At 44.7% G+C, this 22,517-nt stretch overlaps 1 protein-coding gene across 1 annotated transcript in view; it reads right to left on the bottom strand.

The window, feature by feature from the left end:
• Positions 1 to 22,517, bottom strand: part of UFL1 (UFM1 specific ligase 1) — a 329,946-nt gene that overhangs the window by 32,670 nt on the left and 274,759 nt on the right. Inside the window, exon 16 of the mRNA XM_069235525.1 lies at positions 16,375 to 16,455. Coding sequence (XP_069091626.1) covers positions 16,375 to 16,455 — 81 coding nt within the window. The remainder of the gene's footprint in view (positions 1 to 16,374; positions 16,456 to 22,517) is intronic.

Raw genomic sequence — 22,517 nt, 5'->3', positions numbered from 1 at the left:
GACACCCACCAATATTCAGGGGGTTAGAGATGTTTTAACAAAGATGTATTTTAAAGGAAGTTGGCAAGGAACTAAATTGGTTAATATGGAAATCCAAGACAAGCTTAAGAAGGAAAGTGTGTTGGGTAATTAAAAGAACCTTGTTTATGTGGAAGATAACATTTGGTTTGTTGCAGCAAAATGTCTCTACATGGTTATCCCTCCAGGAGGGACATTAAGGTCTGGCTTTGTCATTGTTTTTAAAGAGAGGCCTATTAACATGACTGCACCGTGCTGATCACTCATGAGCAAACTGGAGTTCTAAATAAGCTCAACCTAACCTCAACTAGAAAAAAGGACGAAGATTTGGAAAAAGCTTTACCCTTTGTCACGATAACAGCTAAGTGTACCTTTAAAGAACAAAAGGGCAAGATATACTCAGCCAGAAAAAATAGACAGGTAAATACTATCTTCCTTGCAGTAGGTAAGTTGATCTTTTGAAGCATCAGAGGCAGAACATATTCTTCTTGAAAACACAAGATATCCTACTGGATGGGCTTTGCTCTCTTATGACTGCCTACACACACCAGGGGAAGGTTCAGTGGTCTAGGAGAAATCTGCCATGTGCAAAAAAATACAGCTTGCACAGCATCTGCTGTGTGAGTGTTAAGAAAGGCGAAGCAGCTGTGAAAACCCCTGTTTGCAAGATCACTCTACGGCAGTTAGTATAATTCCGTTCATGGACTGTTTTAGTTTGCTAAGCACTTTTAGAATGAAAGCACTGAGAATATAAGTGCTCATGAAATATCCCTGATGTGTTTATTAATGGGGCATTCCCCTCTAAGCCAGGCTTGTCCAGCTGCCAGCACTGTTTATAAAGCTGCTGTTAGGTTGATATGAAAACAGTAAACATGAGTAGGAATGGATTGCCATTTCGTACTGCCTCTCACAATATACAACAGAAGTGATGGGGTCAAGGGCGGAGTACAGTAGGCACCGGACGTCGCCACCACTTAAAGTGACGTATCATTGTGGGGCCAAAGGAGGGAGAGAGAGGTTGCTTTCAATCTTCTCAAAATGGCATCTAGACTAGAAGTGCTGCCACCTCTGAAGTCAAGAACAAAGGTAGCTGTAATCTCCAACACCTCCATTCATCTTCAGCGGGGTGTCTCAGGACACCACAGCAAGGCAGCTCCAATCCACCTGGCAACAGCCACGGTCAGGCAGCTTAGAAATGCAGCATTGGGGCGACAATGTATGGTCACATCCTCTGCGGTGGAGAGCCTCAAGATCATCCAAAACAGCTGCCGTAGGGAGTCAATTCCCCTGCAGAACAGTGACTGCAGATCACGGTCTTTAAACTTGTTATTCCTTGTTTAATTCACATCTTGTCAGTTATTCTGTCTTGCTCAATAGAGTGTTCAAAATATTTCAATACAAGATACCCTACTTGAAGCTTCAGCTGCTGCTAATATGATTCCGTTTGTGACCACATCCCGTGACTTTGTTGCTGAAATAAAAAACAACAGCACAGAGGGGTCTGTGAAATTAAGCAACTTAAAATGAGACTAATTTTATTAGGTCTGTCATCTTGTTAGCAATTGCGACTACAGTAACTAAGCTGCCAACAGGTTCAAATATGTCTGATCATTTTACTATGTACAGACTTCAATGGTTCCTCAAACAATCCTGCAAGCCTTCATGTACAGTCTGGCATCAGGAACTATGTAGAAACTGAACAACATCAATGTCCTGGCTAAGGAATTCTCTACTTTAAAGGAAACTCATTTACATCCCTCTACTCCTACCATGGCATGCATTTACCACTGTGTATTCAGAGAAGACTTTTGGCAAAGAATAGGGCCACAATGGATCTGGAAGTGCTTGTTCGGCACTGTGAATCCTATGAAAATGTTGTTTTTCTGGGTAACTGTAGTCTGAATATAGGCACGATTTAAGTTAGTACCAGGATTCTGAACTTCTCTTTTTCATCCACTTGGTTTAAGACTTTGGGGTTCAGGTTGGCTCCCAACTGTGTCTCACTTTTTTAAAATTGAAAAGTACCTTGAGAAGATGGTGTTCGCATTACAGCTTGCTTTAGTACAACAGATTATATTCTTCTCCAGGCTTTTAAGGAGGAACTGTATGGACCTTACAGATTTTACATTTGAAGGTGATGGTTTTATCCTCTGAGTGTCACCACTACTCATGATAGAGAAGGTCTGACGTTTAAAATGCTTTTTCACTCTTACAGGTATACAGGAAAAATGTCTCCATGCTTGATCGGCTAATACTGTGGGTAAAGAAAGTGTCATTATTTTGATGTTGAGAGGAGAGGTCCTGATGGGGACAAGAGATGTTAGTCTCCTCTCCCCAATGAAGATAAATAATAGATGTTAATGAAATTTCTGCTAAGACTGCAACGAGCGCTAATAAAAAGTTTGATCAAAGAGCTAGTGTAATTAATATTTACAGGTTCTATACTGAGGGAAGGTCTTATATCTTTGCCTTTCCAGTTCCACTGCTTTCACAGACTTCTGCTTTCATTCTTTGCATCTCTTTGTCAGTATGACATCATAAAATGGATGATCTAGTGAACAACAAGGTTATCATTTGCTACTGGATTTCTGGATATCTATCCAGTAAGAGCACCTTGTGAAGAGCCCTTTCAAGTACATAATAAAATGGAAAAGATTCCACAAAATTTGTGGATAACATTGTCCCGGAATATTTTCTCCTTATTTACCATGTTAAAGTTAAGAAGCAGAGGTAGATCCTTGAATGCTTTCGACTGGGTCACACTTATTTAGTAAGGCATTTGAGCTAAAGCTTTCTTCACAGTTGTAAGAGTACCATTAATATGTCTTCCTACTAGATCTTGTCTATAGTTTTGTCTTCAGGGACAGAAAAGGTGGTCAAGCCCTGATAGTTTTTAATTAAAGCTTAAACAATATTGAGATCGGATGAGGGCCAGTTAGTTACAAGAATACTGTTTGAGTGAGTAGTACCTTCAGGTGAGACTAAGTGTTGCTGCCTTTGATGCCACTAAAGAAACATGAAAATGTCCACATTTGGGTCCCAATGGGCCTGTGTTAGTCTAGAAGGTGCTTTATTTGGAAGGTTTTGAAAATGATAAGATGAGCATAAACTCAGGCACTGAATCATATTTTGAGCTTTACTACTGGACTCAAAAGTGCTTCCTGGAAAGCAAAGCTTGTTTTCCCATGAGACAGACCCTCGTTGATGGCTCCCTAGACAATGTGAGTAATGGGTGCCATATGATCTATACACAAGGTGTCTCACTCTAGAAATCTGTCTCTCAGAGGTTGGTGTTCTTGGCTGTTCATGCCTTAAGATATCAGCTTGTCCTGATGAATTTGAAGCACTATCATTTGGGTGCCTAGAACTATTTTTCTAGAGACTAAATTATGTATTTGCACTGGTGCTCATTGTGGATGGAATGTCTCTACATGCTTAACCATTGGGCTTTGGGTCTAATGCGTGGATTTCCTCTTTTGAGGAATCTGATCCAGATTAAATGAGTGACCCAGATCTTCATCAATGAGAATTCCCCTTAATAGTCCCAATGATAGATGTTTCTTAATAAGATTAAGACATCTGGTTACATGCTGAATGTCGCCATAGCAGGTTCCTTGATAACTGTTTTGACGTCAAAGCCTTTAACAGCATGTCGATAGCTAGGCCTTAAAAAATCTACTCGCCCACTTGCTGTGGCAAGTCCTATTTTATCAGCTCGAGCTAGTTTAAGGACTTACTCATCCCTTCTGGCGAGTTGACAAAAAACAGGTGTTCTATTCAGTCAGAAAGTGAAGGAGCAATAAAGACCCTTTTAAAACTTGTTCTGATCTTGTCACATTTGTTCTGTGTTCAGACAGAGATCAAAAGTCAGTTTGTATTCTTACAATTAATTTTCCTTCTGACTGCAGAGGTCTACGATTTTGTAAGGTGAACTGTCTGATCTGCTGTACAAAGAGTGTTAAATGAAAGGTTGCAGGGCGTCAGGTGTTTTCTAATACACAACATTTAAATAACTAAGTCAACTGTAGAAACATTTCAAAATATATTTCAGTAGTTGTGAAAGTCCATTTTTTGTACTTCTGTGTGATGAAAAAAATATTTTAGTAGGATAAAAAATCAGAGCACTTTACTTGGTGACGTACAAAGGATAACTAGGTTTTTTAAAACCCAATTTTCACAGATAGTTAATACACTACATAGCTTTATCAGTAAAGCTGAAAATTAGAGGGAACGTTTTTTTACATTTCTTGGAAATGTACTGTCTGTAAATGACAGTGTGCTACCACATCATGCTTTAGTAAGATATTTATTAAAAGTGTGTGACACTTCTGCCCTGATGGCAATGCTATTAGTAAACTAAAAGGCACGTCATGGATCATGCCCTATGTGGGCTAGATTTTTATTATACATGGAGCAAACGTTTAGTGTATTTAATCAAACAAAAGAGATTTTTTTGTACAGCAGAAATGCTGAGCTCACATATTTGAAGGTACACATATGTGGGAAAGAAGAAAAAAGCAACTCTGCAAACTAAAATAAATCCCTAGGACCACGAATTTAGACCCCTTTACAGGTCAAGCACATTACAGTTAGGTTGAGTAGGTTATTCAGGTTACTCGACCTTCAGGTCTAGTAACATTTTTATGATTTTTCAAAGCCTGATAGCATTTGCTTCAAAATTGACACTGAGCACAACATTCCTGTTGAAGTTGAGAGCCCTGCATTCTAGAAACCGGACACAGTACGGTGGGAAGATTAACTGGGAGTCAACTGTTAAATCTCTGCTAACCAGTCATAGAGAATTAACCTTTAGCCATATGCATCAGTAAATGTATGCGTGAATATCTGTGTAGTATAGAGATGGCTAGGAAACAGCAGAGCACTATTACATAGAGAGGGCTAGAGACCAGATTTATTGTTATTTACAGACAGGAAGGTGACGAGTGTGGGCTTAACCCCTTCGCTGCTAGTCCTTTTCCTCCTCAGGTGCCAGGCCTTTCTTTTGGCTGTTTGAGGCAGTTTGCGCTTAGGCCCTCATAACTGTTTGTCCACATAAGCTACCCATGCCAAATTTGCGTCCTTTTTTTCCCAACCTCCTAGAGATTCCAGAAGTACCCAGACTTTGTGGGTTCCCCTGAAGGAGACCAAGAAATTAGCCAAAATACAGAGAAAATGTTGTTTTAAAAAAAAAAAAGGGTAAAAGGGCTGCAGAAGGCAGCTTGTTTTTTTTTCCCTGAAAATGGCATCAACAAAAGGGTTTGCAGTGCTAAAATCACCATCTTCCCAGCTTTCAGGATTAATCAGAAAACCACATTTTTCAACACAATTTTGGCATTTTACTGGGACATACCCCATTTTTACTATTTTTTGTGCTTTTAGCATCCTTCCAGTTGGTGACAGAAATGGGTATGAAACCAATGCTGGATCCCGGAGAGCTAAACATTTTTAAAAAGTAGACAAAATTCTTAATTCAGCAAGAGGTCATTTGTGTAGATCCTACAAGGTTTTCCTACAGAAAATAACAGCAGAAATTAAAAAATATTGCAATTGAGCTGAAAAAAACAGGAATTTTTCTCCACGTTTTACTCTAACTTTTTCCTGCGCTTTCAGATTTGTGAAATCAATACACCGTTACATCTGCTGGACTCTTCTGGTTGCGGGGATATACAGGGCTTGTAGGTTTATCAAGAACCCTAGGTACCCAGAGCCAATAAATGAGCTGCATCTTGCAATGGGTTTTCATTCTATACCTGGTATACAGCAGTTCATTTGGTGAAATATAAAAAGTGAAAAATAGGTATCAAGAAAACCTTTGTATTTTCAAAATGGGCACAAGATAAGGTTTTGAGAAGCATTGGCTATTTGCACATCTCTGAATTCTGGGGTCCCCATACTAGCATGTAAAGTACAGGGCATTTCTCAAATAGACGTATTTTTTTACACACTGTGTTACATTTGGAAGGACAAAAAGTAGAGAAAGACAAGGGGCAAGAACACTTGTTCTGCTATTCTGTGTCCCCCCAAGTATCCCGATACAATTGGTACCTCACTTGCGTGGGTAGGCCTAACGCCCGCGACAGGAAAGGCAACATGGACATATCACATTTGTACATTGAAAACTGACTTTTTTTTGGAAAGTGCCTAGCTGTGGATTTTGATCTCTAGCTCAGCCGGCACCTAGGGAAACCTACCAAACATGTGCATTTTTGAAAACTACACATCTAGGGGAATCCAAGATGAAGTGACCTGTGGGGGTCTCACCAGGTTCTGGAATCTGAGAGGGGCCACAAATGTCCTTCCACCCAGCGTTCCCCCAAGTCTCCTGATAAAACTGGTACCTCACCTGCGTGGGTAGGCCCAGTGCCCGCGAAAGGGAATGCCCCAAAACACTATGTGGACACATCAAAATTATCAAATACAAAACTACCTGTTTTGGTGGGGGAGGGGGCATCTGCGTTTCTGGTCCTGGGCTCAGCAGCCAATAAGGGAAACCTAGCAAACCCAAACATTTCTGAAAACCAGACACCCGAGGGAGTCTAGAGAGGTGTGACGTGCGTGGATCCCCCAGTGTTTTCTGACCCAGAATCCTCAGCAAACCTGAAATTTAGCTAAACAATTAGATTGTTCCCACATTTCTGTGTGGGAACACCGCAATTGGACAAATTTCCTATCCACCCAACGTTCCCCGAAGTCCCCTGGTAAAAGTGAAACCTCACTTGTGTAGGTGGGCCAAGTGCCTGTGACAGGGAAGAGCCAACAATTTCGAAATTGGAGGGGAAACAAAACGGGTGCAAAAGTGCAGTTGGGAAAAAAACATTTTCAGGCTGACAAGTGGGGCAGAATCTTTATCGGTATAGATGAGACAATGCTGGGTGTTAGGAATTTTGTGGATTCCTGCAGATTGCGGGACGTTCCATCACAAAAATGTGGGACAAATGTGTGATTTCCAGCAAAGTTGGAGGTTTGCAGGGCATTGTGGGTAAGAAAGTGGTGCGGGTGCATGTGAAGCACACCACCCTGCACTCACCCAAATGTTTAGTTTTCAGATGCAATTTTTCTACATGGAAGCATCCAAAAAGTGCAGCCCTCGCCATTCCAAGTGGGATGATTTTGAGAGTTAGACAAGCTCTCATGGCCCAAATGTAAAAGCAAAACAGAAAATAATCGAATGTCCTCTTGCTTGCTGTGGGATAAGAGGTTTTAGTATGTGTGGGTGAGCTGAAAGACTGTTACTCCCTTCAGTTGGGGTGTGGGCATCACCATGCACATTCTGGTTGGTGGCCACCAGCCCACTATTTTTTTTTTATTCCCCGGCATCTAGTAGGTTTTCGGCCTTCCCGGGGAGTGAATCCTGGTAGGCAGAATAACTTTGGCCCCATTTATTTGGGGTGGGGATATGGTCAAACCCCCACCCTCTTTTAAATAAAAAAAAACAATCTTCCCTGGTCCCTTGGTGGCAGATGGGCCTTCGAAAAATAGGCCAATCTGCCCCCAAAATGGGCAGATATGGCAAACTGTAATGTGCCCCCCCAAACAAAACACACATACACACACCAATCCCTGGTGCCTAAGTGGTCGCTCTCCATCTGTAAAACAATAAAGAAAAAAGTGTTTTCTGTCCCCCCTTGGGGGCATATCGGCCCAATTAAAATAGGCCGATCTGCCCCCCTGGGGGCAGACTGGCCTAAGAAAAATAGGCCGATCTGGCCCCAAGAGGGGCAGAAATGGCCTAAAATACATTTGCCCCCTCCTCCTCCGGAGAGCGACCCTTGCGTAAGGGGTCGCTCCCCTTGCTTGAAATTGACCTTAAAGAAAAAAAAAACTCATGTAACCATTGCATCCATGGCGCCCAAGGGGTTAATGTGAGAGGGACAGTAGTCATTGAAAATATGAGTCTTTAGACTGTTTTCAATTGCAGGAGAGTATGAGTAGATTTCACGTCAGTGGCGATGCTCTTCACAATCCTGTTTGCTTAGACAGAGAAGTCCTCCTTTCTTGTCTTTGATTTCTTGCATATTTTCACATCATGTCTGCCAATGTGCCTACTCCTAGCAAGGTATTGTCCTTCTGAGTTGATTAGTTTCTATCCCAGGTTAGTTGAGTAGGACTTTTGATAGCCTTGTAAGTGATGCAGCTGGACTTTAAGATAATGTGCGCCTGGATAAGGATTCAATGCCAGTACTATGGTTTTGGTGAGCTGTGGCTGCATTCTTTCAAGCCATTGATGAAATGTACTGCACTCTATTACAGGATGTCCTTGAGTGGTGCCAGACAGGAGTTTGAAATGTTGTTCAGCAGAGCATTGCCACCTGTGAGGATCTGGATGTGCTATATGATGTGGCTGTGGAGTCATATTTTGCAGTACACTCAAAAATACCATCTTGAGTCTAGTCAGGCTCATTTACTTAACCTCAAGCTTAACCCGGGGTGGCTATGGCTGTGAGCAGTAAGGCTTAGCAAAGGAACCGTGTGTAAAGCGTTTAATGGCACCAAACAATGAAAAAAGAAAGAAACGACAAAAGAAAGAAGACACCAATTTGTAAAATAGGTTGTTTATATTAATTTTTTTAGATTGAGATGAACAAAAGCTACCGCAAACAAGCACTGGTAAGTTCGGCTCCTTCGGCTCTGGTTGGGTGACCAAATTCAGCAGGACAGAGGACGATGGGCCAGAGGGGAGACACTGGACAGTTACCTTGCCACTAGAGCATTTTTAAAGAAAGATCCAAACACTTCAGGACAACCACTGTAGACGTAAATTGAGTGCACCTGATGCTGAGGGAAGCAGGCAAGGGATGCTTTGGTTGTGGCGAGGTCAACGGGAGAGTCTTTGGGGGTACTTTTTTGGTCCATGGGTGAAGTGGGGTGAACCTGGCCACAGAGATCCGGGTCCCTCAAAGTCCTCTACGTTCTGGCAGCAGGTCAGCCGATGCTGGGCTACTGGGGAGTCTGCACCTAGGGTGGGGTGAAGTCCTTAGGTGGAGGCTACCACCCCCTGGACTGGACTTGGATAGCATTCCTGGTTCAGGGAAACTCGGGTGCAACTTTTGACTATCTCAGATTTGTCCTCTTGGGTGCCCGGCAACTTGTAGCAGAAAAAAGTCTCTAGTGGCTGCTAACTTGTCGGTTTGGGCTACTTCAGCTTTTGTGTCCCTCAAGCTGGTTACAGATCCTTGGAGTCACTGGTCTGATCTGGGGCTGGGAATCAACTCATCCCTGAACCAGGAGCATCAGGCACAGTCAAAACTTTGCTAGCCCTAAATACAGCAGATACAGTCCTTACGACGGTTCAGCCTCTCTTTGTGCGGGTCTAAGGGTTGCTGTGCGGTCCTCCTTTGGTTCTCCCTGCAATTCCATTGTGATCTGAGGTTCAGAGTGCCATGGTTGACTTAATTATCCCAGAAAACTGCCCTGAGGGGGGCACATGGCTACTAGCAAAACTGGCTACTGGGTCCCCTTCTACCTAGTGACGAAGTTCCTGTGATATGTGGCATCTGGTTATTCCAGGGTGCCCCATTATTGTCCCTTTCAAGGTGGCAGAACCCTTTCTTGGGCATCAGGAGCTTGGTAATCTACTCTAGAGATGCAGCTACCACAGGGCTACACGCCCCTGGCAGAATCGTTTTTTTTTTTTTTCCCTCCTTGACCCTGTCTCTACTTTGTCTGCAGAAACAAAAAGCATTCCTGCCCAGGAGTGTTGGTGCTACTTCAGTCACAAAGGCGGCTTCACTTCTGGAGTTTCCCTTTTGGGCTAACACCCAAAGTGGCCATCCTGGGACAGGAGGGGACACCTCACTCTGTGGTAACTGCCTGTGTTTCTGTGCGGGGGGATTGGTGGGGAGGGGGTGGAGTCATTCACACGTCTCCCCAGGTGGTCAGAAACCTGTGTGCCAGTGCCTTTGTGAGGCCTCTGGGCTAGCTAGAGTACAGAGTGTCAACTTTCTGAAAGTTGCTAAACTTTAATTGTGGTATTAAATGTAACCTGGGTACCAGTTCGGGTTTGATCTCACAATTGTTTTGATAGCTTACATGACCCAGTTAGGTAGTCCCATTCAGGAGTTAGCTGGCTTGGCGAGCTATCTGGTAACCCGGTGTTAGCCAAGAGGGCTACTAACTTTAGCCACAGCAAAACGACAATTTGAAAGGGTTGCTGTTAAAACATACTAGAAATATAGGTCTTACGTAACAAAATACAGTTCCCTGCCATAGGGCTCTATAGGCCATCCTTAGGGGAGACATATATCTTGTTAAGGGATAGGGTGGCATTGCCATTGGATGAATGGCAAAGTCAAGCTGGCAGGGTAAACACTGTTGTTCAGTTCTGTAGTGGCAGGCTGGGGGTCATTTTGTACTCAAGCAGTGCTGAAGCCTTGAGTGGGCACTCTTTCTTACATGCCCTAGGTACCATATACTAGGGTCTTACAAGTAAGTCAGTCCTTGCCAACTGGGTGTATCCTATTTGACATGCAATTTGTAAAGCATCAGGACACTGGCACTGAGGTCTGGTTAGCAGGTCTCAGTGCACTCTCAGGAGTTGAAAAACCAGCAGCATCATTCCAAAATTGAGGGGGTGAATGTGCAAAAAGAGGTATTTTTTTTATACCATCTTTTAGCTGTTAGAGGACCACGGCTTGCACTGTTCTTCTGAAATCATTATCTGTGAGAAAGGGTTACAGGATACCTTTGAATAATGCCAAAAAGAAGAAAGAAATTTCACTGATCATAGCACTGCCATATTTGAGATGTAAGAGGCCCATGGATTGCACAGTTGTTCTGAAATCATTATTGGGAAAAATGTGATCCTTTTCTCAGGAGGGAAAGCTGGTATCAAGCAGTGTAAATTTTCCTGATGATGTATGCTCTGAAGGTGAGGACTCTGTAGAGGGTAGATCCCAGTGATTCCACAGGATATCTTAGCTGAGGGGTGAAACCATCTGGTTACAAGTTGGACAGCCAGGGTCAGGATTTATGATTGTTTAAGCTGATAGCAAACAGGAGAAACCCCCACTGTGTTGGGTTGACCTTCAGACAGGTATTTGACGTTCAATTTTTGTTTAGGGTGAGTTAGAATTTTAGTTATTGAATGAGACTATTGAGGAGACTTTAAGGCAGATTAGAGATTTGGCATGTTGGCAGATCTTTTTGTTGGTGGGTATTGTTCTGAGAGGTTCAATGTAGAGACTGAAGATGAAGGGAAAAAGTATGGACCTTACAGGAGACAGATCATCAGCTGCCAACTATTGGAACAAACTGTTGGTAGTTGGTGATCTGAAGGTCAACCATTACAGAACTGTGTCAGAGAAGCCAATTGTCATTTCTAAAGCGTGGATCAGTGCTTGACCGTGAAAAGTGTAAAAGGCTGAAAACAGCTGGAGACAATTCTGTAGGCCATTGATGGAGTGGGCTATCACCGACAATGTGAAGAGTAGCTGTCTCTGTGCTGCTGCATGATCTGAAACCAGATTGGCAATCTTCTAGAAGATTGTTCTGATTGACCTGTTTTTGTAGTTGGGTGAAACCTGCTTTCTCAATGAATTTTCCTATTAAGATTGTGGGCGCGATTGACAATGGTATGGTCATCCATGTCCAAAGTCCGTTTCTTTAGCAGGGAAATATCTGTCCTCACTTGAAGGCTTACCAGAATGTTCTTTGGCTGAGAGAGGGCTTCATAATATTACGGAGGGATGTGAGTGTATTTCCTTGAAGAGATTTTGTGATGGATGATGGCAGTGTAGCATCTTTATATGAGATGGCCTTGAGTGAGTTCGGGATAGTCAGAACTGGAAGTTTACCCACAATGGGCTGAATTGATGGGGGGTAGGAGGTAGTTTAGGTGTTGCCTTCTTGTCATTGATGTGATTTCTGATTTTGTTAAAAAGAAGTGACTGATAGCGGTGCACTTATGGCAGGCTGAGAGATCAGTGGTTCTGGGAGCATACCAACACAATGTTTATGAGCCTGTAGGGCTTTGCTTCTACTAATTGTTTTTTTAATGGTAGTTCAGTAGTAGGTAACTTTGGCTAAGGTGAGTTGGGCAGTGCACATCTTTCTACATTCCTTAACGGCACAGTGTATGCAGTGTTTCTATAAGTCAATATGTGCTACCTAGCTCTAGTAGCATAGCAAGGGTACCAGTGGCTCTCGTGCAAGAAAGAAAAATGACGATCCTACACATGGTTAGAGCCAGTTATAACTCTGGTCCAGGGGGGTAATCAAAGCCCTGGGCTCCTGTCCACCACACCTCTAGCTGCTTTGCCCCTGCTCAACTACACAGATGCCTTCATTTGTCTTGTTTAAAAAGAGGCACAATACATTTTAATTTAAAAATGAGTTTAATTAAGAAGTTAAGAACGTATTACCATTAGAAAAAAAAGACAAATAACAGGTGCCACACTCAGATAAGCACACATCTAAATTGAGATTACTTTTATGGAAAGTGTTTGGAATCTAGCTCAGACTGCTGTTAATCAAAATCCATGATTATCAATGAAAATCCTATGATGGAGAACTGAATAAAAACTCACTACAAAGCATCCAGGTTATCAAAGCAGGAAAACGTTACTTACCCTGTAAGCATCTGTTCGAGGCATGTAGTGAGGTAGATTTATTCACATTTTGTCCCATACTCCTGCCATCTAGTGTTGGATCTGGATGTGTGAAGTTGTTTTTCTTCAAAGAATTCTTACTGAGTCTCAAGGTACTATGACTCCACTTCTTGTTAGTAATGCTTGTTGGTAATGCTGATGGTCATCAGTTCACTGTTAGATTGTTTTCCGCATGGCGGATTAGGATGAAGCCAGAACGGTGCAATACATGACAGAGAAAAAGATGACCTTGTTACAGGTTGTTAGTGTTCAACCACTTAAGAGAGCAAGGGGTGCGGGGCTGTTCAACACTAAATCGTACCAATGACCCTCTGCCTGAGACCATTGACTTGTAAAGCATTCTTGCAGGTGACACGTGTAATCTGCCATGGGGAACTACAGCAATGCAGGAGGCCATAATGCAGAGGAGGCGCATGACCATCCTGACTATGACCTGTTGATCTGGCTGAAAAAGAGGGTCTCTAAACAGTAACTGTGTTGAATGTGGCCTAATTCCCACTGACGCATTGCCAGGTGGGGAAGAATCTCTGAAGGCATCCCCCCCAACAAGTGTTAAGTGGGTGGGGGAAAGGTGGGAAATTCACAGAATGGTGGCTGCAGTTTATTTGGGGGGTACCATATTTGCTTTTGGAGTTTTTACAGTGGGTATGACCCACAGAAGTAGCCCCTTGTGAACTGATGCTGAACCTGCTGACATTAGAAGGAAGAGGAGGCATCTGTGGAGGTGGTCTTGGAGCCACCTCAGTATGCTTACCTGTAAAATGATCCACGAGGTGTAGGTGTTTGGAGGGCACCCATGGATTTTGTGGTATCTTGTCCTTTTTATCTTTTCCAGCAACTCATTAACCTGCAGCCCGACTATCTGCTCCCCATCAAAGGGCAGGTCGATGATAAGCTGTTGGATGTCCCTCTTTGAAGCCAGAGACATGGAGACAAGCATGTATGCGTAGGAGCAGGCTTGAATTGATAAAGAGAGGGGTGGTGTCAGCAGCATCAAGGGCACATTTGATGGTAGAGTTCATCAAGGACCTCATGCTAGGAGGTAGTGCCATCTGGTGGTGAGGGACAGACTGAGTAAAGATCAGGGTCCATGTCCCCAGGCAGAGCCATGTCATAGGAATCACAAGCATCTAACAAGGGGGAATGTCATAAGGATCCCCCATTTGCTGATCCCCAAAATAACAGTGTGGTGACACCTGTGGAGTATAAAGAAGGGGTCCAGTGGGGGGAGAAGGTGAGGAGGATGGGGATTGAGAAAGAGAAGGGACAATTGGCTGTGGAAGAGGGGTGGTAGCCTTGTTGTGCCGCTTCCTATGCTTGGGTGGTGGTGGAGGTTCTATAGCTTCCTGGAAGTTGAGCTGTCTCTTGAATGTCTGCATGGAGGAAGCCTGTGACTGGGTGAGGATTCATCCCAGGTGGGCATGGATCATGATGTGCCACTGCAAGCAACAAGCTACTCTTGCAGCTTCTGGGGGCCAGGTTTCACAGAACTGATGGAAGGTGTCAGTTTTGTCACTGATGCCGGTGCATGGGTGGTCAGCATGGATCGTGCTTTCGAAGTCGAAGGCTTCATCTCTGAAGGGCATTTCAGTGCTGAGGGGGGTGCAGTCAGCATAAAGTGCATCGGCGTCAGGATTTTCTTAGGCGCAGAGTTGTGGCTGGGTGTGGGGTTCAAAGCAGACGTTCAGCGCCGGCCATGGGCAAAGGAAGTGGCAGCCCGTAAGCCTGTATCTGAGCCTGGGGCATGACTGATCGGCCCTAGGGGGCTTGCTCAGAGTGTGAGCAGTGTCTAGGGAGTTGGGGAGGAGGCTCCAGTTGAGAGGGCGCAAGGTCTTTGATTGCCAAGTGGGAATTTGCTTAGGGCAAGAAAGCCTCCTCCTTTGCTGCTGACGACTATGGCTGATTTTCCCCCTGGGGTAAGTGGTGTGGAACAGGCCTGGGGTGTGGTTTTCCCTCCACACAATATTTCCAAGTGATGGGTCAGATCGTCTTGAAGAGTCTTCTTCGACCGGAAGAAGCAACTGGCATTGCATGAGGCCTCATCATGCTTTGGGTGAGAGGAAGAGGTTGCAGACCTGATGTAGATCAGTGCAGGGGGAATTTCAAAGGACACCAAGGGCAGTATCAAAAAGGTGTTTTTTCCATCCATGCGATGACAGAGCAAATCAAATGGGGAGGCCCGAAGGACAAACCCAGTCAGGGATTGAAGATGACACAATATCCATTCCATCAAAGCTGTGTCCGTCAAGATGATGCAAGAAGTTGCAATAGTGACAGAAGACTGACAGAATGGGGAGTAACTGAAAAGAACATCTCAGCGGTGGCACAGATCTGGAGCTCAGTAACACGTCAGAACCTAATGGCGGAATAAAAGCAATCTAACAATGGAAACAATGACCATGCGCATTACGAACAAGAGGTGGAGAGTCCCACTACCTAATGACTCGAGAAGAATTCTTTGAAGAAAAGCAATTTGCACACATACGGACACAACACTAAATGGCAAGAGGATGCACAACATGTGTATCTACATTCACACATGCCTTGAACATAAGATTTCTGAATGGAAAGAACAATTAAGTGCACATTTCTTATCTGTTTCTAAAGTGGTACAGCTAGTTATTTTGACTCTAAATAGGGACAAACAGGTTTAGAGAATACACTACTTTAAGAAAAACTGAGAGCTTCTCATTATGCCTGTCAAAAGAAAACCGTGTCACTTTTTTGGGTTTTATTTACTTTGTTCCATTGGCACTGCTTGAACCGCCATTAAATGTGAAAATGGGAGGCACTGTTCCATTGCGGAAGCTGTTGAGGAATGCCAGCTACATGCTGACTAACCTAGGTGCAAATGCTAAGCAGTGTGTCAGTTTCATGTTTGGGATCTTGCGCCTTGTAAAGTAAATTGGCTTTGCCAGTATATTTTTGTGTCTTAGACAGCCACCTTAAACATGTGCACATTTGTTCACTGAGGCCATCTTTTAATAAGTTTGTAAAACATAACAAAACACGCTGAAAGGTAGATGTCTAAGAGGTTTGCACATCCATGGAGGACATTTTAGAAGCATTTTGCCATGTTTTAGTAAATGCTGCTCAGAGATGGCTGCCACATATTCAAATCCATCTGCAGTGGCCATCTTTTAATGCATTTGTTTTTATTTTACTATAGCCTATTCAAACAGGGGCATGTGGATGCATCATACCCATGCCAGGCATCTTTAAGTGGAATTTGTTAAAAGAAACAATACCTGTTCCAAGATGCCCGTTGCATGCTTATGTACTGGCGGCAATGTTTGAGTGATCAAAAGATCATTCTAAGATGGCTGCTGGTGATATGGCAGGGGGTAGAATAAAGTATAAAAAAGAAAGTACTCTGGGGCAAGAGGCCAGTAGGTGCTTTAAAGGGGTAGGAAAGAAGTAAGTGAAGGGGATGATGGAGAGGGGGAGAGAATATACAACTCGTGTCATGTACTGCAAGCAAGAATACATCATCCAGTCACAACACTGAGACCAAAATACTTCTGGTTAGGACAAACACAGTAACAGAGAGATAATCTATTGTATCAGAAGCAGGGAATTAAGATAGACAATAAAGCTATCTAGCCATGAGCAAGAGGCTGACTAACAACCGACTCTACATGTTATGTATTGGAAACATTAGGTCTGCCTACAACATAGTGAAAGCTGCCATAGCCAGAAACACAAAAAGCCATGGGAAAAGAAGCACATACACTTGTGCAGGAAAATCTACCTTTCCATTGAGAGACATATGGAGCTTTGATAGAGGGATTTTAGTTTCTTCTTGTACTTTTGCCAACAATTTCTTTCTGACCTGTAATGAAATAGATACAAGATATTATAATAAAAGATAACATTCCTTTAATGCAAGCATGTTGCTAAAAATACTGCTTTAAAGACCTAATATACAAATACTGCATTCTTACCTAGTCTATCCATATCCTCTGCCCCCAAAAGCTGCACAAAGTGGACTGCAAAAGCTGTTGTAAGAATGCCAGTTATGCTGCCAATTTGCTGTTTTATTTACAGATCACTTCAAAGCAAAACATCTTGCCTTTCCTTTTCATCCTTTCAGACCAGTGAAAAATGACTTAGGCCCTCATTACGAACTTGGCCCTCATTACGAACTTGCCGGTTTGGCATATTTTGAACATGCTGAGGGCAGCCCTCACCCAACGCCAGGCTCCTGCTGTCAGGCAGACTGGTGGCGAGTTGAAACACCATCCGCCAGGATAGCAGCGCTACCCTGCGGATAATGTTTCATTTCGTGCCAGCCTTTTTCTGGCGGAATATCCCGCCAGGAAAAGGCTGGCTGGGGGGGGGGGGGGGGGGGATGCCCCTGCACTGCCCATGCACCTTGCATGGGCAGTGCAGGGGCCCCGGTGCAGAGCCCCGTCACGCAAGTCACTGCCCGATTTTCAGGAAGTGATCTGAGCGACAGGTGCAACTGCACCTGCCGCACAGAGGCATTGACCCGTCAATGTCCCGGCACAGCCTTTCTGTGAGCCGGCGGGTGGAAACAATGTTTCCGCCCGCCGGCCCAGAGAAATGTTCATTATCTGGCCGGCGGGGTTCCGGGGTCGCTGGCGGTTGTTTCCGCTGTCTTCATAATGACCACCTTAATCTATCTGCAGGTAAAAATCGACAGATGCCATTCAGCTTCGTTGTCCTTCAGATCACTCTTGCACCTGTATGGGGCTGTGCTGGTAGAGTCCTCATTTAAAGGTTCGATTAGGTCAACAGGAGAACTATTAAGGACGAACAAGTGGTGGGGGAAAAGAGAGAGATGTTTCAGATGTCCTGATTTGTTCCTATGTGCATGGAGAGAGTTGTGAAAACTGCAGGAAGAAAACAAATCTTAAGTACAATGAGAGGACATCTGCTAAGGCCAACATACTACACTAGGTGGCAGAATGTGGGACCCTGTATAGGGATGTGAAAAGAGAAACAAAAAAACACTATACGCATTTTCCAATGAGTAGTGAAATGGGAGACTCTCAGTCGCAATGGTCTTCAGGAATATTTCTGCCTCTACATGTAGATGTTTCTTCTATATGGAATCATAAGTGCCTAGATAAGGGTGACTTGTGCACAAAGGTGGCCGAGTAAAAGTCAGAGGGAGCCTCTGATCGCTCACTTACTACATAGGATGTCCTAATCTTCAGTTCCTAGTGTGAATCAAGTGGTGCACGTGGAGTTCCGTCTCATCAGCAGGAGTCAGACATGTCCAAAAGTACTTAGGGTATTTGAAGAGCAATTGTCAGACCCAGATTAGTGTTTGATATTTGTTAATATTGTGTTTGTAGCCAAAACAAATACGAGACCAGTCTTGTGCACAAAGCACGAAAAGAAAACAAATGAATTGCCCATATACATACACATATTCTGAAGTATGGATACTCTTTGGATAGGCTGAATCAACTGCCATTTAGCATTTTCTGCGAGGCAAAAAGGATAGCTTGAACATCACTAAAAGACAGGGTTACTAGTGGACTGGAAACTGACCTCCTATTATGCCTACTTCCGGGAGGCTACTGCTAACTCTGGGGACATTAGAAAATACTTCTCATTTCAGGATTTTTGGAAATAACATGCATGAATTACTATGCTCAATGACGATTCCCACAAATATATTCCCATGTGTTTCACCCGAAGAGGTCAGCTGCTTTCACCAGCAGCTGAAATCATTGGGTGAAACACCAGAGACCCTTAATTCTCTGGTGAAGGGCTGTTTGTGATTTCAGTTCTGACAAAAAGCATGTAGCAAAACAGTCTTGCTTGGCAATGCTAAACTAAGATCAAGCCATATTCCCCTCACAGTGGCCAGCAGCTATTGCGGTGGGTTGGTAATGGAAGGATCGCTTGTGTAACAAGACCTCAACAAAACGTGGGATGCTGTTGGTTCAAGTAATGCGATGCAAAGACTACCATGACTTTAAAAACAACTGTGTATTACTAAAATAGTTGTGGAATTGTATGTGAAAATTAGCACAAAAAAAAAGTTTAAAATGTTAGAAGTACATGCTAAACAACAATACATAAAGGGTTGTATTTATGTAGAATAACTAGTTCCCCAGGTGTCAGACTGGATCCAGAAGATTTTTGTGAGCAGTACCTCTGCACGCCGGAAGGTGGCGTTGGTTGACTTCGGCGTCGTCCTCACTGAAAATATGCGGGTCCTATATATGCACTACCCAGGAGCGGCAATGTCAGTTTCTTTTCAAAACTTTGCACGCCAGAAGCGAAAAGCCGTGAAGAATATGGACTTCTGGTGTGTCAAAACTAAGGCCCTGAAAGTCGAGTCCCTGCCCCTAAAAATCAGTTCTCAGAGCAGGGAGAATGGGTTAGTTGGTGAGGAATCTGCAGCTAGATACTACTACTCTATCTCTACTAGATTAGGTGTTACCGAAAGTAAGTAACTGGTCCATCTTATAGAGACTTCTACCTGCAGATTGCTTACCTTTGAATAGATACCCAATCAATACCATCCCCGGAGGTGGGTCTGCAAATCAAGTTCAAACTACAAAGTCCTGCAGGAGCGAACGGGCAAAGTGCTCGTCCCTAGGAACCTCACTGTCCAGGCAGTAGTGTTTGTCAAATGTGTGCAGAGATGGCCACGTTTCTGCCTGTCAGATATCCAGGACTGGAACTCTGCGTGCTAATGCAGTGGTCTCAGCTTTACCTTGGGCAGAATGAGTGCGTAAAATCTTGGGGGTTGCTTTGTGGCCAGTGCATAGCAGATCTTAATGCAGAGTATGACCCATCTAGAGACGGTCTGCTTCTGCAATGCCTGACCTTTCTTTGCACCCACATGCTCTACAAAGAGTCGGTCATCCACGCACAACTCTTTTGTATGATCAAGGTAGAACACCAACGCTCTTTTTGGGTCCACGCGGTGGAGTCTCTCCTCCTCCTTAGAAGGATGTGGGGGTGCGTAAAAGGTAGACAAGGTGATGTACTGTTCTGCATGAAAGAGCGTGACCATTTTGGGCTGAAAAGAGACTCTAGTATGAAGCATCACTTTGTAAGGATAGATAGAAAAATAAGGCAGCTTAGATGACAACGCCTGCAGCTCACTCACTCTGTGGGCAGATGTAATTGCCACAAGAAAGGATGTGTTCAAAGTGAGAAGCAAATGTGGAGAGGCTTGAAAGGAGCGCACATCAAAAAAGGCAGAACCAAATTCAGATCCCATTGGTGCATAATGAAAGGGGATGGAGGAAAAAGTTGTGTAAGACCTTTGCGGAACCTAGGTACAAGAGGAGACTTAAATAAAGAAGGTTGGCCTGGTAGCCGCAAAAAAGCAGAAATAGCAGACAAATATCCCTTATAAGTGTGCATAGTGGTGCCCTGAAGGGCAAGGGACAGAATGAACAATAGGACCTCAGAGAGAGGGGCAGAAAGGGGGGTCAACAGACTTGTCTGGGCAGCATGCCACAATTATTTTATCCAAAGGACAGGTTTATACCATTTTGGTGGAGGGACGCCTGGCTGTCAAGATTACGCTTCAGACTTTGGGAGGAAGGTCAAAAGCTGTCAACTGTCGGCATCCAACCTCCACGCAAGAAGGCGGAGAGTGGACAGGTCCAGGTGCAGAACCCTATCCTGCTGCTGTAAAAGAAGATCTTCTCGAAGGGGCAGTCCGATCAGAGGATCGATGGACATGCTCAGTAGCTCAGGATACCAGACTCTGTGCCCAGCCTGGAGCCACAAGGATTTCTTGGTCCCGGTCATCATTTATCTTTTTGAGAACTCTGGGCAGGAGTGGTGTGGGAGAAAAAGGGTACAGGGGGCCTGAACTCCACTTGAGATGAAAAGCTTCTCCAAGCAATTGCTGCCTTGGAAACTCCAAAGTGCAAAACTGCTGACATTGCGCGTTCTCTGTGGAGGTGAACAGATCTAACCAAGGTTCTACCCACTGCTGAAAGAGACCTTGCATCACCTCTGGACAGAGACGCCATTTGTGATCCGCTAGGATTGTTTGCGGAGTTTGTCCACTCTGGTATTTAGAAAGCCCGCCAGATGTTGACCCACAAGGGATATGCCCTGATGTTCCAGCCATGTCCAGAGGCGCAGAGCCTCAAGACAAAGCATCCAAAGCTCCACCCTGCCCTGCCTGCTGCAATATCACATGGCAGTGGTGTTGTCCGTGAACACCTGCACCATCTTTCCCTTGATAGAATGAAGAAAGGCTTTCAGTGCCAGCCAGATCGTACAGAGCTCCAACATGTTGATGTGGAGTCCTGTCTCCGCTGGAGACCAGATGTCTCTGATCTCCACCTCTCCCAGGTGGCTGCCCGACCCCAGGAGTGACATCTGTCGCTACTGTCTGAGGTGGTTGGGGAAGGGAGAGTGGTCTGCCTCTGACCCAATTGCGGTTTGTTACCCACCAATGCAGATCTTTTGCAGTTTCCTCCAAGAACTGGACCCTGTCAGAATGATTCCCCAATTTGCTGTGCCCACTGGAACAGCAGGTCCCACTGCAGAGCCCACAAATGCCATCTGGCATTTGTTACCAGCTGGAGGCCATGAGGCCCAGCAGCCTCAGAGTAATTTTCACTGAAATACAGACTAGAGGTTGAAACATCGGTATCATAGCCTGAATATCCTGGACTCGCTGCTTGGGAGGATAAGCCCGAAAATGCACTGTGTCCACAACAGCTCTGATGAAAGGGAGCATTTAAGAGGGAGTCAGGTGTGATTGGCAAGTTTATAGTGAACCCCAGTGAATGCAGGAAGTCTGCCATAGTCTGGAGGTGGGAGACGACAGCCTGGGGATAACTCACCTTCAATAGCCTGTCGTCAAGACAGGGGAAAACTGAAACCCCCGATCTCTGGAGATGAGCTGCAACCACCACCATCACCTTCGTGAACACCTGAGTGGCGATGGGAAGGCCAAAGGGGAGCACGGTGAACTGAAAGTGCTTGTGGCCTATTGTGAACCACAAGTAAAGTCTGTGGACAGGCAGGATGGGAAAATAAGTGTCCTGCAAGTCCAACACTACCATCCAATTTCCTCGGTCCAGGGTAGACCAGATCTGAGCCAATGTGAGCATTTTGAACTTCTCCTTCTTGAGGAAGAGATTGAGGGCTTGTAGGTCTAGGATAGGGTTAAGGCTCTTTCCCTTTTTAGGAATCAAAAAGTAGCTGGAATAGCAACCACAGCCTACATGAACCCTCTCTATGGCTCCTTTGGCCAAGAGAGCTGTATCTTCCTTGAAGAGAAGGGACGAATGATCCTCAGTCATTCAACCGTAGGATGGTGGAATGGATGGAGGGGTAGTCTTAAAGATGAGTAGCCCTGGACTGTCTGTAAACCCACCTGTCTAAAATGATGGATTGGCAAGTGGGGCGGGTGATGGCAAATCCTTCCGCCAACTGGTCCTTGGTTGAGGGAAGACAGACTAGGAGGGTTTAGACGCTGCTGCGGGGTGTGTGTGTGTGTGTGGCTGGGGGGGGGGGGGGGGCAGAAGGGTTGCAGCGGACTAACCACTCTGGCTACCTGACCCACAAGGTCAGTGGGTCCCGCACCCTTTACAACATATAAGCTGAGCAACATGAGTGACACGTGGCTGACCGGAATGGACGCAGTTGGAGATCCCTTTCTTAGCCATGAATGGGGTGAAATGCAGACTGGTGGGGGTACGAGGGGCTGCTGCAAGGACAAAGGACCTGGCTGTAGCCCGAGAATCCTTGAAGCACTCGAGCGCAGAGTCTGCCTTGTCTCCAGAGAGACGGGTGCCATCAAAGGGCATTTCCAGCAAAGAAGCCTGGACATCTCCAGAAAAGCCAGATGTCCTCAGCTAGGCGTGGTGCCTCTACCTAGAGAGTCGAATGTGTCAAGTCCACAGTGTATTGTGAACTTTGCTGCGTCCC

The sequence above is a fragment of the Pleurodeles waltl genome, chromosome 5, assembly GCF_031143425.1.
Source record: "Pleurodeles waltl isolate 20211129_DDA chromosome 5, aPleWal1.hap1.20221129, whole genome shotgun sequence".
Taxonomy (NCBI): domain Eukaryota; kingdom Metazoa; phylum Chordata; class Amphibia; order Caudata; family Salamandridae; genus Pleurodeles; species Pleurodeles waltl.
The sequence above is the reverse complement of the archived record's forward strand: the minus strand, read 5'-3'. Positions and strand labels throughout refer to the sequence as shown.